Here is a 16414-nt window from a genome sequence, read left to right as displayed (position 1 = left end):
CAACATCCTCATGATCTGTGACCACCAGATAAAATCCTATAATGAAGAAGCAGCACCCAAGACCAACAGGAAAAAAATGGTTATGTGCTAGCAGCCATGCTCTTTTCTTCTCTATTGATACCAGCAAGAGAAAGCAAACTCTTATCCAATTGATTTGGTATTTTGGGCAAACATTCAAACACTAGTGACATTCCTTAAGTTTCTCAGCTGTTTCTCAAAGAATCCAAAACCTCTTGTTCTTGCTGCACAGAAATCAGGCTTTTTTCTAATGAAGGGCAAGCAAAAATCTTTGGCAGGGTACATAAAATAAGCAGTTGGAGAGATCAAACTAAATGAGTTCCTGGAAGACAAAACCTGAATGTATTAGACAATTGTCATGGTCTCAAATGACCAGCATGATGAGACTGCAAGTGAATGCATTTACTGGATGCACTGACAGAGGCATTTCTAATCAGGATAAGGAAACGTTAGTAAACCTACAAGACCTTAGAAGAGTCACATCTGAAATGGCATGCAGTTTGTTATCACCATTCAACAAGACATTTTAAGATTGTCATATGCAAAGATCTGTCACTATAATGATTACAGGAAGGAGGAATTAATTCTAGTAGCATAATGAGAAAACCTGACTTAATCAACTTAGAAGAAAGAGAGGCTTTGGTTGGGGGGAATATTCTCGCGCAAGAAAGGTTAGCATAGGTAAGAGAACAGTTTGGCAAGGGATTATTATACACTGGACACTTAACAACATGTTGTCTGATATTAGAAGCCCTAATAGTTATGAGTACAAATTTCTGGAATGAAATTCTTGCAACAACTGAAGAAGAAAATCAAGAAAAGTGTGGATTTATGATGGATATCTTGCAATGTTATATTCTGGTGCTTCATTTTCGTTCATTGATTTAAGAAACCAATGCAATCCTGTAATTTATGTTAGAAGAATTAAGGCAGCAACTCTTAGCATTCAAGAGCAAGCCCCACTGAGCTCCACATAATTTAGTTATGAATGAAAATGAACAGGATTGCAGGTACAACTGCCAAATCTGGCTCAAGATTACTGTCAGTTCAACATTATGGTTATTCTCCTTTCTTCACCTCATAATTTGCTTTTGCCATAGGTCACTGCAGAAATTACAGAGTACAATTTCCAAGTTGTACCAAACTACAGAGCACTTAATAGTTAGCAAATAAAAAAATCAAACCTCATCAGCCTATAAAGTGTTCAAACATATGAGCATTTTAATCACAGTAGATATAAACACTAGATCAAATATTTATATTTAATATGAGTAAAGTGCATTTAGAGCATGTGTTGCAGACTATTCCCTTTTATCCAGGTAAAATAAGTTATTACCAGACTTCCAATATAACTGCAATTCCAGAAGGTATCTGAATTGAGTTGAAAAGGCACAATTCTATCAAAAAGCAGCCCTATCAGATCTTTCACATGCTCGGCACATGAAATAATGGAGATGACATAATACTTGATCTGCATCTGATGTGAGGCAGGCATGAAATTTACTTCCAATCTTTGTGTATTTTTCTTTCAATATGCTGAGGATATGAGCTGAAGTCATAAGGCCATTTTCAAAATGATGAATAGAAATGGATTTTGTTTCTTAGCCATGGGGGGGCACTTAAAACAGGCAGTAAACATTATAAGGTAGTAGCTTGATTTCTACACTAAAGACTTTGTGTTAACTTTCCCAAATGGCTCAAGATTCATGAGTGGCAAGCTGCAAGACTGAAGAAAGAGTCAAACCAAACTTTTGACAATTGTTTTTCTGAAGCAATTCTTCTTAATACAAGGCAAACAACAGACAATCATTAAGTGAACATTACTAAAGGTATTGTACCTTAGATTCTACAGGCTAGTTCTCTACTCTGTAATTTAAGGGCCACTAACTTGTTGTTCTCTACATGATCCAGTTACCTGAGGCAGTAACCTGATTATTAGCCTCATATTTAGTTGTGCAGCCATAAGGACTAGCATGCTCATTTTGCAGACTGCTCTGCTAACAGAGATTTGTTAGGCATTGAAATTGTACTTAGACAGTATGTTAAAAAGTGGGTCTTTAAGAAGGCTTTTGGTTTTAAAAAATAGCCTGTGTTTCAGTGTTATTTATTACTGCTGTTTATTTATTTGGGTTTTAAAATTGTTTTAAATATTGTCCATTTAGAAATAAATAAATAAATAAATAAAGCAAGCTCATAAGATATTATGGAGGCTAAAAATAGATCTTAATAAATTGTGGTGTTTATGCACAATGCATCATTTGTTCATGGACTAAACTCTAAATACTCAAAGTACAGGATAATGTTTCCATTATTCATCCTGGAAGATCAACAACCAACACAGAGCACAATGTTTTGAACAAAGTAAGTTGAATTAGGAAATCAGCAGTTCCCCTGCTATGGTTGGCTAATAATCAGTCTGTAAATGTGAACGCATGTACCTTTCCCTTTAAGCATGTTGCTTGGCTCACCTGCTTGAATCATTTGGAGCTCTTTGCTGCGCAGGCACCATTCAGCAATGCACCTCCTCTGTGCTTGTGGCATACTTTGGTTTAGTTTACACTGATCTGTAGAAGGGGATGGTGAGTGACTGGTCATGACTTATGGCAGAGGTTCAGACTAAGCACCCTTTTGGTCCATTCTACCTACATAATTCTAAGATGGTTACAACTATTTTGAAGCAAGATGAAGTAACATTCCCTGGATAGGTACAGGGAAGTTGAAATGAGCTTCGAGATAATGTACACTGTAGAAGACTGCATCAAATATATGAATATTTAGCATCAAATATATGATCATGATGTCTGGGACCAACATTACATCCCATGTAGAAACTGTTTTGTATGTGAAGTACTAGGGCTCAAAACACTCAGATTAAGTTGTCAAACATACAATGTATGTATTAGAAGCACATGTCCTACAACACAGACTGATTTTAGAAGTGGGATGTGATAAAGACTCCGAATACAATTGAGGAAAACATCTAACTTATGACAGGCTGACAAACTGTATTTTCCCAAACAGTCAAGAGAAACGAAGTGAGGCTGCTCTAAATGTATTCAAGAGCAATGACTGAATTTTTAAGAACTTGAGTGATGCCTGCTTGCAATTGTTCTTATATGATTATTTAAATTTATATTTAATAATTGCCTTATTTTCACAGCTCTTTAACATGTTCGAAAATCTGTCATAACCCACTGCTTAGAAATATCTCATGGCTGTCTCATGTGGGAGCTGAAATATCAAGGATTAAGACTGCACATAAGAGCGTAGTGAAGATGTCAACCCTGAACTCAAAAATGTATATCTGATCAAGAACAAATCGTATGCTGTATTTCAGGCACTTGGAATCTTTGGAGTAAGCTTGTAAGTCATTCAACCAGAGTTGCATCTCGGGCATTTAAAAAACCACTTAATAATGAGGATTCTTAAGACTACATACTCTATGTCTACCTTATCAGTGCTACTTATCCATAACTGTTCTGATTCTGATAGTTTATTTCCCATATTAGATGTCACTTCAGTTGCAAACAGTTTGTACAGAAATCTACAGTAAAATGCTTGAGTTGGACTACTGTACATAGGGTGGCAATTCAGGATTGTCCAGTCAAAACTGCAGTCAGTTAAGAACAACAGATGCTAGACTACTGGTGGCAGCATAACCATAGCTCACCAGTATTACAATTTCATTGGCTCCTAATGCATTTCCAAGCTTACTTCAAAATGCTGGTACTTACCTTTTAAATCCCTACACTGGATTTCCTTGCTCTACCTCCTAAATGTTCCCATAATCCAAGTCTCTTCATTGAATGCCCCTACTTTTTTGAAGTGCAGTGGATGGTGACTAGAGAGAGGGCCTTCTTGCCTGTGGTGTCCCATCTGTGGAACGCCCTACCCAGGAAGGAAAGCCTATTGCCTTTTTGGTGTCAGGCAAAGGCCTTTACATTCTCCCAAGCTTTTAAGATGTTTGTAATCCTTTTGAGGCAATGTAACATTTTAAACTCTCTCTTTTGATAAATTGTGTTTTACTTGCTGTCCTTCACTATTTTATTGATTTTGATTGTTTGGCTGTATGGTTTTAAACTTGTACTTGGCCACTCTTGCATGCATTTATGCTGAAACTTGAGAGTTTTACAGAATAATATATTGTCTTTAGCCCATTGAAAGAGAACTTTTTTTATATTTACTGGAATGTGCCAAATTTCAAGACTGCATTTAAAAATATGCACTTGTACTATCCAAGGTTGAATTTACGCAATATGTATAAAGAGTTATGTGAAAGGTGTGACACTGTTGGCTAAATAAGGCTTTTAACAGCATTTCTTTCAAAGAAACTGATCATTTAATAGGTAAAGATTATAAACACTGTCCTGAGACTCTATTCCCAAAATCATTGTAAAGTATTATAATTAGCTTGATTTGTTGTAGCAATACAACTAGGAGTTTGCCTTATTTTACCTCTAGGAATGGATACATTGCACTTCTTTACCTACATGCACTTTCTACAAATTATGTGCAGAAAAAGCTTTCTGAAACTTCAAGCAGCTAGAAATGTCCATGGCTAAAAGAATTTCTCAAGTGGCTAAGATCACCAGTGAACTCAGATGCTGACTTTGGCTGACTATGTAGCCAAAACTGGGCTAGTAAGAAACAAAAGCAATGAATTCTCAGCGAATTCCCAACCTTACCAGAAGTAGAATTTATTATTATTTAGTGGAAACTTAAAGGGATACCCCGGACCCAAAAGCCAGCCCAATGAGAATCGAGCATACACAATGGCCCATGGAATGACTGACTGGTTGCAGGGGAAGGAAACAAATGGAAAACCCGGGAGCTGCAGAAATGAAATAGAATATTCTGGACAAGGGATTGCTCGGAGACATCCTGAAGCATGTATAGGACTATGCCATTAAAGATGCAAGAGGTTTTTGCTCTTGAACTGTCCAAACCATAACAAAAGTAGAAAAACAAGAGCTGAAGTATTCTGAAGCACCTTTATAATTATGTATTTCACAAATTGTGATGTGGGTATGTCTCAATTCAGAAAACCTCAAGTTTCACACAAGAACCATCTACTTCATTACAGCCAGCTGCACTTGTTTGCACCCTGAAAAAAAATCATAGGGCCCAACTATATGAAATATTAAATGCGTCATTTCAGCGTACTGTTTCAAGGTTAGCACAAAAATTAAGAGGCTAGTAGTTGAAGTATTAACTACTGTGCTTAACATTTGGGCTAGAAGCAAAACAGCCAGCAGAAAAAATATCCATCTACCTAAAATTATATGCTGAAGATAATAACCACAATTAGAAAAACTGAAGAATTTGAATCTTACTAAGATAGAATTGATTTACAGAGAAACAGTTATAAAGGAAGAATCTATATAGCCAAACTGCAAATGAGTCATATTACTGTATCTTGAAAGATATAAAGACAAAACTAGTAATCACATGATGACTATAATATTTGTTACTAAGACATAAGAAATCAACATACTAATAACAATCTCAATTCCTTGAGTGCTGGTCCCAATATAACCACAGTGGCACCATCCACACACAAGAGGGAGGTATCAGTATATTCAGTGATACCATGAGGCTTGCAAAAATACAAAAAGTCTTTAGGAAAGAATCCTAGTGGGGGCATACAGCACATCCCCAAGAGGCAACCCAATGTAAACTGAGTATGCTCAATGGCCACAGAATGCAGACAGAGTTGTTGATGGAAGATGAAGAACTAGGAGGCAGGGGGTACATAATAGAATATACTGTACAATATTCTGAACTCTACACTGCTACATTTGTTACAAGTCCCACTCACTTAGAATATGGCAATGCAGAGGAAAGCAAATTACCTAGTGTTCATTTTATGCGTTTGAAAACCTAAATATGGATCAAGAACCAAACTAGTGGCTAGGTCATCGTTCTCACACAGCTCCTTGGCAGACATTCCAGAGGAAGGCACGTAGCGACTTTGGCCCTCAAATCCCGAACCACCACTACCTGCATAAATCAAAAGAAATGTCAGTATTAGCTAAAATATTCTACTGAACCTTACGGATCTTCCCCCTTTAAGAGCCAATTCCATAAAGGACAACAGGAACTTCATGAATAATCAGTTTGTTGTAAATATATGCTAATCAAAGGGGAATATATGGGCATCCATTCTTGGATCCCAACAACATTATTTGTTGGAAGTGAACCCCCCTTTTGGGTTTATACATACTAGATATGAAGGGAGAGTATAAAACATATTAAGAAAAACTCTTAGCTTCAGCTTAACATAGAAACGAATTCAGTGAAATAAAATTCAATGATGTTGTATTCATCATTAAGAGTTAGCCAAATGACTTTAAAGTTTTTGTGCAGAGCAATTAATGCTAGTTGCTTCTTAGTTTTAGTCTCAGAAATATTATACAATAAAAGACTGGAAGGATGGCAGAAGAGTAGCCATTATAAGGAGAAACTGGCCCTCTACTATTTATTTACATGTGGCCAGATAGCATGTAATTTTTTTTCAGATGGAGGCTTTGCAACATCCTGGCTACCACCGTAACACTTTTATCTGTGAAACATACAGTTACCTTGCAAGTGGTATATCATGCATTTGGCTTTCCTTGTACCTTTTCAAGTGAGTACACAATGCTCATTTGGTCCTTAAAAGTTAATTGTGGGAATTTGACAGATTAACTTTTGCATATTCAAAATAAGTTAGGAAATTGGCATGTGTGAATTTAAAAGATATATTATTTTATCCCACTTTAATATGTGAGTTTTCACAAAACATTTGGTAAGAACAGGGATTGGAAAGGACAAGGAATACAACATGAGTCAGTAGTGGTGACAGATATATGGGGACAAAGGCTTGGAGCCAGGAAAAGAGGCACTAACAACTGGAGAACTAACAAAATTTCTTCTTGGTCCATCAGTGTTCAGTAGACATCTTTTAAATATTTTCAATTCACAATTTCCCACCTAAACTTAAAATCACCTACCTGCCTCCTTATTTGCAATATGCAAAAATTACTTTCCAGCAGATCCTTTCTGCTTTGATGTGGCTCTCTCCCTTTCTATTCTAATTACTACTCACTTTAAATTTAGAATATAAAGGAAGCCCACATGGAGCTTTAATAGTGTAGCCCTGCCTAACTCAGAGTTCCTTCCTATGGCATAGTGGTGGCTGACTGCAGAGAGAGAGAGAGACAGACACACACACACAGAATGAGAGAGAGAGAGTGCCCAAACCTATACAGTTGAGTCTACTTAGTGAACAGTATATAAAGGAAAGGTCTGCCATGTACATGAGCAACCTGTTTTACCCAAGATATTAACTTACTATCAAAACTGATTTACAATGTGCCCTCCAGGCTCTGAGGAGGCATGCAAGAAAGTCAGAGTACCACATTCATTGTCAACCATTCTATGGAGGTATTCATATGAAGTGAAGACTTCCACTCCCAGATTCTGTACTTGCAGAAGTAAACAAAGCCTATGCAACAGGGAGGCCATGAATTCTGCAGTATTGCTTTACTTAGAAGTTAGAATTTAAGATTTCAGGAAGCCAATTTTTTTCCTGAACTAAATTTGCAGGGGGCCACAAAATGCTTCAACGCTAAGGAAATTTATGTTAGCTTACAGAAGATCATCACTCAACTCTGTATGCTCATACCTAACAATAGTCAGCACCTTTTTTGGAACTCCTTTGTGCAAAAGGAAGTGGTTTTCCATGTCCAACAAAAATCTTTAAATAGCACAGTGAATTATAGGAGTATGGGCCACTCCCCTCAGTGCATGATACAGCTGGTTGTGGCAAGTAAAGAACAACTTTTTAACCAGCCAGAAAAAAAGAAGAGCAGCAAATACAAACATACGTTCAGGACAAGAAGTGTCCAAATAAACTCAAACTGCACCTGCCTCTACAGCCCAAGTTCATCAGGTTTTGAAATCCCAATTTTATGATGTTTCGCTATCTAAAATCCCAGTAAAATAGAAACTAAGCAGAGTAAACAGGAGTTTCTTGAAACTGTTTCCAAGAATACCAATTCAATTCACAATCCACTGAAATCCATGACAAAGCTCCCACTGAATTTCATGGCTGTGGACTGTACCATAATAACTTGTTTCTTTGGGACACATTATAATTACATGGAAACTTTAATCTTCTACCACTGCACAATAAGCATTAAACAGAATTCTTCACATAATCGATATAGAAAGACTTAGGTTTATTTCAGAAAAAATAAATATTTGGTTACATTACTCTGTCATGAAATAAAGGAACTTATTGACCAGAAACAATATAAATTTGTACAGATAAAATATACTTAGCAAATGCATCCTTTATTAGATTAAAATGCAAATAGCAATATTCCATAAGAAATTACAAATAATTGAAAAAATTCCTATCACATTAGCATATACATACATCTGCTTGACCGTCTCTCAACTCCATTTTTGCCAGTCTTTGGATTTTCTTTTCCAGGGTGCTGTAATTTGGACTGGTTCTGATGGTGATCATTAGATAACCTGCTTCCATTTCTCCGGCCATTCACCACCATGTTCTTGGATTCTCCCAACCACTTCATTCCCACAGACAATTTGCCCCCGTTGCATTTAGTCCTTCTTCCAAAGGCTTTAAGAAGTTAATTGTAGTCCAGTTTCCTAATAGGAATACAACACACAAATAGAAGGAAATAGTTCACAAATGCAATGAAAACATACTAAATGCTCTATAAAAATACTCAAGTCTTACTAGCAGCAAATAATACTTTTTTAAACTAAATATTTAATTCAATATATTTTGCTAAATAAAAGTCCATTTCTTAATTAGGTGCTTCTACTGGGGAAGGAAGGACTGTTTAACAAAGTTTTCTCTATACTGATATGAGAGAATATACAAACAAATCAGAACTCAGATGTATCTTTTTTGGTGTAATTCAATTCCAAATCTCAAAACATCTTTTTTTTTTTTTTTTGAGTAGAGAAAAAACAGAATTAATTCCCTTATTCTTGGAAGTTGTGAATAAAGTGTGTGTGTGTGAATAAAGAAGAGAGGACTGTTCTTAACAACTGAAGCCCAACAGTCCCCTAACTACAAATCATGAGAGTCCCCTAAGCTGTTTAAAGGGCTCTAAATGTACTCTATCCCTCACACCTGTGGATCTAAATCTTAATGCCATTTTCCATACATGTCTGCTTCCCTCTCCTAGATACATGTTGCCTTTTGCTTGTTTTTGTCCCTAAAATCATTCCACTTGTTTATCCATCAAAAATAGTCACATGAAATTGTGTGTATACTGAAAAGGGGGGCACTTTAAGACAAAAGTAGCTTCTTCTAGAAGTGCTTCATAGCAAATAAGTGCTTAATAGCATAGGGCGGCATACAAATGGCTTAAATAAATAAATAAATAAATAAATAAATGTCATCTACAATTGCTGTACAGTGATATATTTTCAGCAGAAAAAGAAGAAAATGACTAGAGAAGTCAAGCAAAAACCAGAAAGAGGGACTGCACCAAATCTGTATTAATAAGCACGTATTCTGAAGGCTTTAGAAGTTGAACATATGCATTTATCATCAATTTTACAGAAAAGTTACTGGAAAAGCAGAGAAATTCCATGAGAGTAGCAGCAAAGGAAAAACATGATGAATAGTACATCATTCCCTCTAATTTCTAACATGTGCGGTTAATGTTCTATTCTATTAATGTATGTATGTATGTATAAAACCTTGCAAATTAAGAGCAGAAGTTTAAACTTCCTAAAACAGCCTAGTGGCTTTCCAAGAAATACACAAATTAACCCCCCCCCCAAAAAAACCCATGGTTTCTTCTTTCAAGGTTGTTCATGGTTGACAACCCATAGCTAAACAATAGTGTAGCGTTCAACACAGAATGACAGGCCATGATTCAAGAATGACACACAATTCAATGACAACCCATATGCAACCCATGCATTGGGTTGTTACTACATGTAAACCAAAACTGTTAAAAGGTAAACCATCACTGAAATGTGGGTTTGAAACAAACAAGTAGACAATGCAACTAGTATAGAATTGGTGTAATATGTTTTAAGCACCCAGGTCCTCATAACATTCTTGCTGCCACATTCTACTGGCTGAAATATCCGAACTACCTTTCAATGCAGCCTCACAAAGAGGACATTACAGTTGTCCATCCTGGATGTAACCAGAGCATGCATTACAAATCTAAGGTCCACTTTCTCTCTCTGGCTGGTTCACAGTGGCGAAACCAGTCAAAAGCACGTCTGGACAATCATGTATCCTTCATTTCCACCAGATGCACAGAATCCCTTCCTTGGTTACATACCTGAGTCTTCAGGAGAAGTACACTGCCATGGACACACTGATCTGGATGGACGCACACATTCATCCAAATCAATGGACTTAACAAGCTACAAGACTGTCAGCTTATCAGAATTCAGTTTCAACTTGCCTTGTTCATCCTCATCCATCCCAAAACTGCCTCCAGAGACTTGTTCAAAACTTCCACCACCTCCTTAGGATTAGATGATGGGAATGAGTGATAGACTTGTATGTGATGTACATATTAATACAGCAGCTCAAAGCTCCTGTTCAGTCTTCCCAGTATTTAGACATAAATGTTGGATAAGAAAGAAAACATGAGAACCCCCAAAGGCCAATGGCCAAAGAAAGAAAGAAAGAAAGAAAGAAAGAAAGAAAGAAAGAAAGAAAGAAAGGGCCAAGAACAGAAATCCCACTAGCTCTAGTTTCTGGACTTCCATAATGGAATAAAGCCACCATTCACACCCTTAAGTCGGATCCCAAAACGATGATCCAAATATGGCTGATAGCAAAGCTATTGAGAAGTCCAGGAAAGCCAACAGAGTTTCACTCCTGAAATCCATTCCCTGGCATAAGTCATTCATGAAGGTGACCAAGATTACGTCTGTCCTATACCTAAGCAAAAAGGCAGATTGGAAAGGCTCTAATTCTGTGCCTTCCCAGACTTTATGGAGCTGACATGATTTACTCTAAATTCTTGCTAAAAATGGTTAAGTTTGAAACTTGGCACTAACTTTTGCAAAGTCAATGGATTTACATTTCATTCTTCAGCATTGAGTTTACCACTGTCTTTATGAACTTGTATTTTTAACTAGCTTGCTAAGACCAGGGCAAGCTTCATTAGATTCCTCCCTCAACTATCATCCAGCAGCAATTCCTTCAGGCCGCAGAAGCCCTCAGAGGAAGTAAGTTAATTCCATTTGCTCTACTAAGAGATTGCTCCACCTAGCTCCTTTCCCAGCTGAATTTACACTGCATTACAGGAGTTCTTTATAAGAACTACTATGCAACTTTACAAACCGGTACCTGAGCTTAGGAATATAATGAAACAAGGAAATCCAGCTTGTTGGAGCTTGATAGATTTTCTGCCTGATTCCATATCAACGATCAAAAGTGGGCCAAGTTGGGGGAGAGGGATTTCATATTTGTACAAAACTGGCCAAGTTTGCATTAAAAAGCTACTCAAAATGACATGGATCTAGTGGATTTATGCTAAATTTGCCAATTTCCATAAATTGGGATCAGTGCAAATCACATGGCTTTAGGGTGCTGATTTGCACAAAAGTCATTTGCAGTTAAAATGCAGTTCATTTTGTGGATGGAAGTCCATGAGCTGGTTCAACTCCTATCACAGTGAGTCAACACCAGCACAGGTTTAATGAACCATAATTTTGGGGGCAAGTCATGAAAATCCCCCTGCCCCCACAGCAGGACTCCTCACACATCCTTACCAGGACTGGTTTCTGTTCCTTTTCCTTCCACACACTTTACTTCCATGTTATGTGATTAGACTGTAAACCTATGAATGACTCAATTTTCATGGCAACCCATCAAGGGTTGCTAACCACAATGGGTTGTTGCGTTGTGCAGACTCACACCATGTTTTCCCGGGTATTTTGTGCATGAGCAACAAGCCACTGCAACAACCAATAGTTTGTTCTGGGAGTTACTGTAGCCACAATGGACTGACATGTCATCTAAACCTATTGTGGGTATAGGGAATAGGCCAATGAGTTATATGGCAAAAACAGCCAAACATGCTTGCTGCTTTTGCCATGGTGCTCCCAAGAAGTACCACCTTCAACTGTCCCCAAAGTACTCAAACAGCACTTCAGAGAAACTGACACAGGTCTCCTCCTCTCCCCATCATGAAATATTCCAGACTTATTTCAACATTTTTTCTTTTAAAATGTTTGGGGGTGTTTTTGGGAGTATGTGAAAGCCAGCCATCAAGCCAACTTTTGTGACCTCTCTTTAGAAAGGTATGAGTAGTCCCATAAAAATGTCCCAGCAACATCTTGGAGGGACTGCCCATGGCTGCTCAGCACTTTAAAAATGTGTAGTCAAACTTGTATGCAAACTTGGTTTTCTATTTTTTACTTTTGGAACACGTAATAATTAAAAATTGCCTTCGAATTAAAAAATGGTGCAGCTGGAGAACTGCAACCTTCAACAAAAACACAACTGTGGTGATTGAAATCTCAGGTGGGGTGTCCAGGGTGTCTGCTACCAAGGGACTGACAGAAAGCAATTACCAAGAAAAACCAAAGATGCAGTAGAAGGCAAGCTGTCAAGAGAAACAAAAGGGATGAAGAACCTTTTGTTGAGGAGATGGTATTTTCTGGTTCTACCTCCTTTACAGCAATATCCTTATCTTCCCCTCACCTTTTGTTCTCATTGGGTGCACAAGTCACCCCCTTCTTTCGAGCAAAAAGGTTTTTTTGACAGCTTTCATGTCAAAAACTCTGGGTCCCTTTAAAAAAGGAGTTATAGAATCATAGCAGAGTTGGAAGGGGCCAAGAAGGCCACTGGGTCCAACTCCATATTCAATGCAGGTCTCCACATTAAACTATCCTTCTCAAATGGTTGTCCAGCTACATCTTGAATGTCTGTGATGTGGAAGAACCCACAACCTCTCTAGGCCATTGGTTCCATTGTCATACTGCTCTAACAGTCAGAAAGTTCTTCCTGATGCTTAGTCAAAAGTGGGGTTCCAGTAACTTGAGCCTGTTATTCAATATCCTGCACTCTGGGATAACTAAGAATAGATTTTGGCCTTCTTCTCTGCTTGAAGAGTGCTATCATATCTCCCCTCAGTCTTCTCTTCTCAAGGCCAAACATACTTTATGAGGAACCTGGGTGGCACATTTGCCCCTGTCCAAAATGACTACTTCCTACTCAAAATTTGGAAGCAATGTCAAAGGTAGGAACCTACTTCCCTTTGACAGGAGGCATTATCTTAGATGGGCTTCAAATCTTCATAGTCAAACTACTGTGAAAGTTTGAGCAGAGGTTCTTATTTTTGTTTTATGCTGGGCAGCCACAGGCAACAGTCTTGCACATACCTGTCAAAAAAGGGATAATGAAAGGCAGCTTAAAGGGTGGCTTTCATGATCTTCTCCACCAAAGAAATACATGAGCAAAGCCACAGCACACCAGCATGAATGGGCAATGACTAGTTCTGGATGTTTCCCCTGGCATATCTGGAGAACCAAGGAAAGAAGAGGGGGGCAACAAACCATGGTGAGCCTCACTGTTTATCTAGGCTTACTGGGGATGGTTTATACAACCAATCCACCCACCCACCCACCATGATATAGAGTGTGGGCTGGCTTGACATGTGAAGGTACACACTGTCTTGTGTTGTTATATAGCCTCAGGTAATCTCCAACTTATAGAGACCCTATGAATGGAAGCCCTTTAAAATGTCCTATCCATAACAGCCCTGTTCAGCCCTTCAAATCCTACACTGTGGTTTCCTTGATGGAGACAACCCATTCATATTTGGTCTTCCTTTTCTTCTCTGGCCTGTGACCACTACTCCTGAAGAGGATCTGTGCATCTTAGTCTGGTGTCTCCACTTTGACCATTCTGTCTTGGGTGACCCTATTATAAGACCAGCCTAGTAAGACCACCCTCCTGACTCTTAGCTTCTCTCATACTCTCTAACCCCCTCCCCATGTTAAGCTGTGCATCCAAGAGGGGAATTGTTTTATTACCTACCATGTTTTTACAAATACAGTACTTGAAATACAAACAGTAGTGAGGATACTGGAAATACAACCATTTCCCTCCAATGCATTATCATTACATGCCAGGCCATTTCAATGGATTCAGAGAGATAGGGACACCAAAGTTCTGAAAGATACTTTTGGAGAAACCCTCATACCCCATTATTTGGACAAAAATATAGCACAGGGCTTGTTTCATTTTACCACCTTTTCTTTCAGTACACCACAAAATCTTTCAGTGCAAGTTTCAGACTTTCAAAGAATACATATGCTCTGAAATAATTGCAACAGCTGCATGTTCTATGTTAAAGTCCAGACTATTACAATTTGCACTATCTGCACAGATAGCGATCAAAATACATTAGTTTGATTAATCTCGGTGTCTAACTTCATCCTGAGGGATTTGGTTGGGAACATAAAACATACCAAATAAAATACATGATTCAGCCTTATTGGTGTTACAATTCAATCAAAAGGAAAGTGAATAAATTTATTCATGTATGTGACTACAAATACCACAATGCAGTTTTGTAAGTATGTCATTTGTTCTAACAAAACTACAGTGGTACCTCAGCTCACGAACGCCTCAATTCACGACCAAATTGGGTCACGAACAGAAATTTCAGAAAAATCTTGCTTCAGGGGTCATGAACTCTGCATCGGGTGACGACTGCAATCGTGCCTGTGTTCTCTGCACGAGCGTGACCGTGACTGCGCCCATCTATGGCCGGGGGACAAAATACAGCCCTGTGGTACTCCATGGCAAATCTGCCATGGCGCAGAACTATAGTCCCCCAGCACCACCTTCTGGAATCGATCAGCCAGATAGGAACGGAACCACTGCCATGCAGAGCTTTCAACTCCCAACCCAGCCAGCCTATCCAGAAGGATACCATGGCTGATGGTATTGAAAGCCACTGAGAGGTCCAGGAGAACCAAAAGGGATGCACTCCCCATCCTTCTCCCTGTACAGGTCATTATACAGGGCGACCAAGGCAGATTCAGTACTGTAACTGGGTCTGAAACCAGACTGAAATGGGTCCAGATAATCCGTTTCATCCAAGAGTGCCTGGAGTTGTCCTGCCACCACCCACTCCAACACCTTGCCCAAGAACGGAATGTTGGCCACTGGTCTATAATTGGCGGCCACCTCTGGGTTCAGGGACACCTTCTTCAGGATGGTCCTGATCACCGCCTCCTTTAAAGGGGCAGGGACCCAGCCCTCCTTCAGAGAGGTGTTGATAACTTCCTGGACCCAGGGTCCAATCCTGTGGCTGGCTTTCATAAGTAGCCAGGAAGGGCAAGGGTCGAGTAAACAGGTGGTTGGGCCGTTTAATATAGCTTATATAGAACTGGTGTTATATGAACCCATGGGCTGGCACCTGCTGCTAACCATGTGGCCCTCTTTTGAACCAGCTGGATTCACCGGACCATCTTCAAACACAGCTTCACACAAAGTGCATTACATTAATTTAATCTGGATATTACCAGTACATGACTGTGGCCAGTTAGGGGAAGAGCTGATATAATATGCCGCAGCTGAAGGAAGGTGCTCCTGGCCATGGAGCCCATCTGGGCCTCTAGTGATAGTCCTGGGTCCAGGAACACCTCCCAAGCTGCAGACCCTATGCTTTAGGGGGAGTGCAACCCTGTTCAGAACAGGGTAACGGCCCTCCAGTCTGTCAGAAAAACCATCTATCAGCAGCACATCCATCTTATCTGGACTGAGTTTCAGTTTATTGATCCTTATCCAGTTCATTATCAAACTCAGACACACGTTCAACACAGAGACTGCCTCACTTGAATTAGATATAAACAAGAGGTAGAGCTGGGTATTGTCAGCATACTGCTAACACCTCAGCCCAAACCTCCTGATGACCTCTCCCACTGATTTCATACAGATATTGAACAGCACGGGAGATAGTATTGAGCCCTGTGGAACCATATGGCTTATTGCTAATGGGGCAGAGCAACTATCCCCCAGCATCACCTTCTGAACACAGTTGGCCAAGAAGGAGTGAAACCACCAAAAAGCGGTGCCTCCAACTCCCAATCTGGCCAACATGTCCAGAAGGACACCATGGTAGATTATGTCAAAAGATGCTGAAAGGCCCAAGAGAATCAACAGGATTACACTCCCCCTATCTCTCTCCCAGCAAAGGTCATTGATCTTTTACAGAGCAACCATCCCAAACCATGGCCAAAAACCCAATTGAAGTGGATCCAGAAAATCCATTTCATCCAAGAATGCCTGGAGCTCCCTAACAACAACCTGCTCCAATATCTTGCCCCGCAAAAGGTAAGATTTGCTACTAGTCAGTCCCTGGGTCCAGGTTTGGCTTTT

General features: G+C 39.1%; 1 protein-coding gene across 4 annotated transcripts in view; it reads right to left on the bottom strand.

Moving 5' to 3' along the window:
• KMT5B (lysine methyltransferase 5B) overlaps nucleotides 1-16414 on the bottom strand; it is a 38872-nt gene that overhangs the window by 14234 nt on the left and 8224 nt on the right. For 3 of the 4 annotated variants that reach the window (XM_044425681.1, XM_044425680.1, XM_044425682.1), the window contains exons 2-3: nucleotides 8441-8676; nucleotides 5871-6018 (exon numbers count right to left, since the gene is read on the bottom strand). In XM_044425681.1, the coding sequence (XP_044281616.1) occupies nucleotides 5871-6018; nucleotides 8441-8600 (308 nt within the window). In that variant the 5' untranslated portion in view covers nucleotides 8601-8676. Of the gene's footprint in view, nucleotides 1-2486; nucleotides 2583-5870; nucleotides 6019-8440; nucleotides 8677-16414 lie in introns of those variants that run through there. The other variant, XM_044425683.1, reaches the window with a different exon arrangement.

This window comes from Varanus komodoensis, unplaced genomic scaffold (genome assembly GCF_004798865.1).
Source record: "Varanus komodoensis strain SLA01 unplaced genomic scaffold, ASM479886v1 scaffold16, whole genome shotgun sequence".
In the NCBI taxonomy this organism is placed as follows: domain Eukaryota; kingdom Metazoa; phylum Chordata; class Lepidosauria; order Squamata; family Varanidae; genus Varanus; species Varanus komodoensis.
The sequence above is the reverse complement of the archived record's forward strand: the minus strand, read 5'-3'. Positions and strand labels throughout refer to the sequence as shown.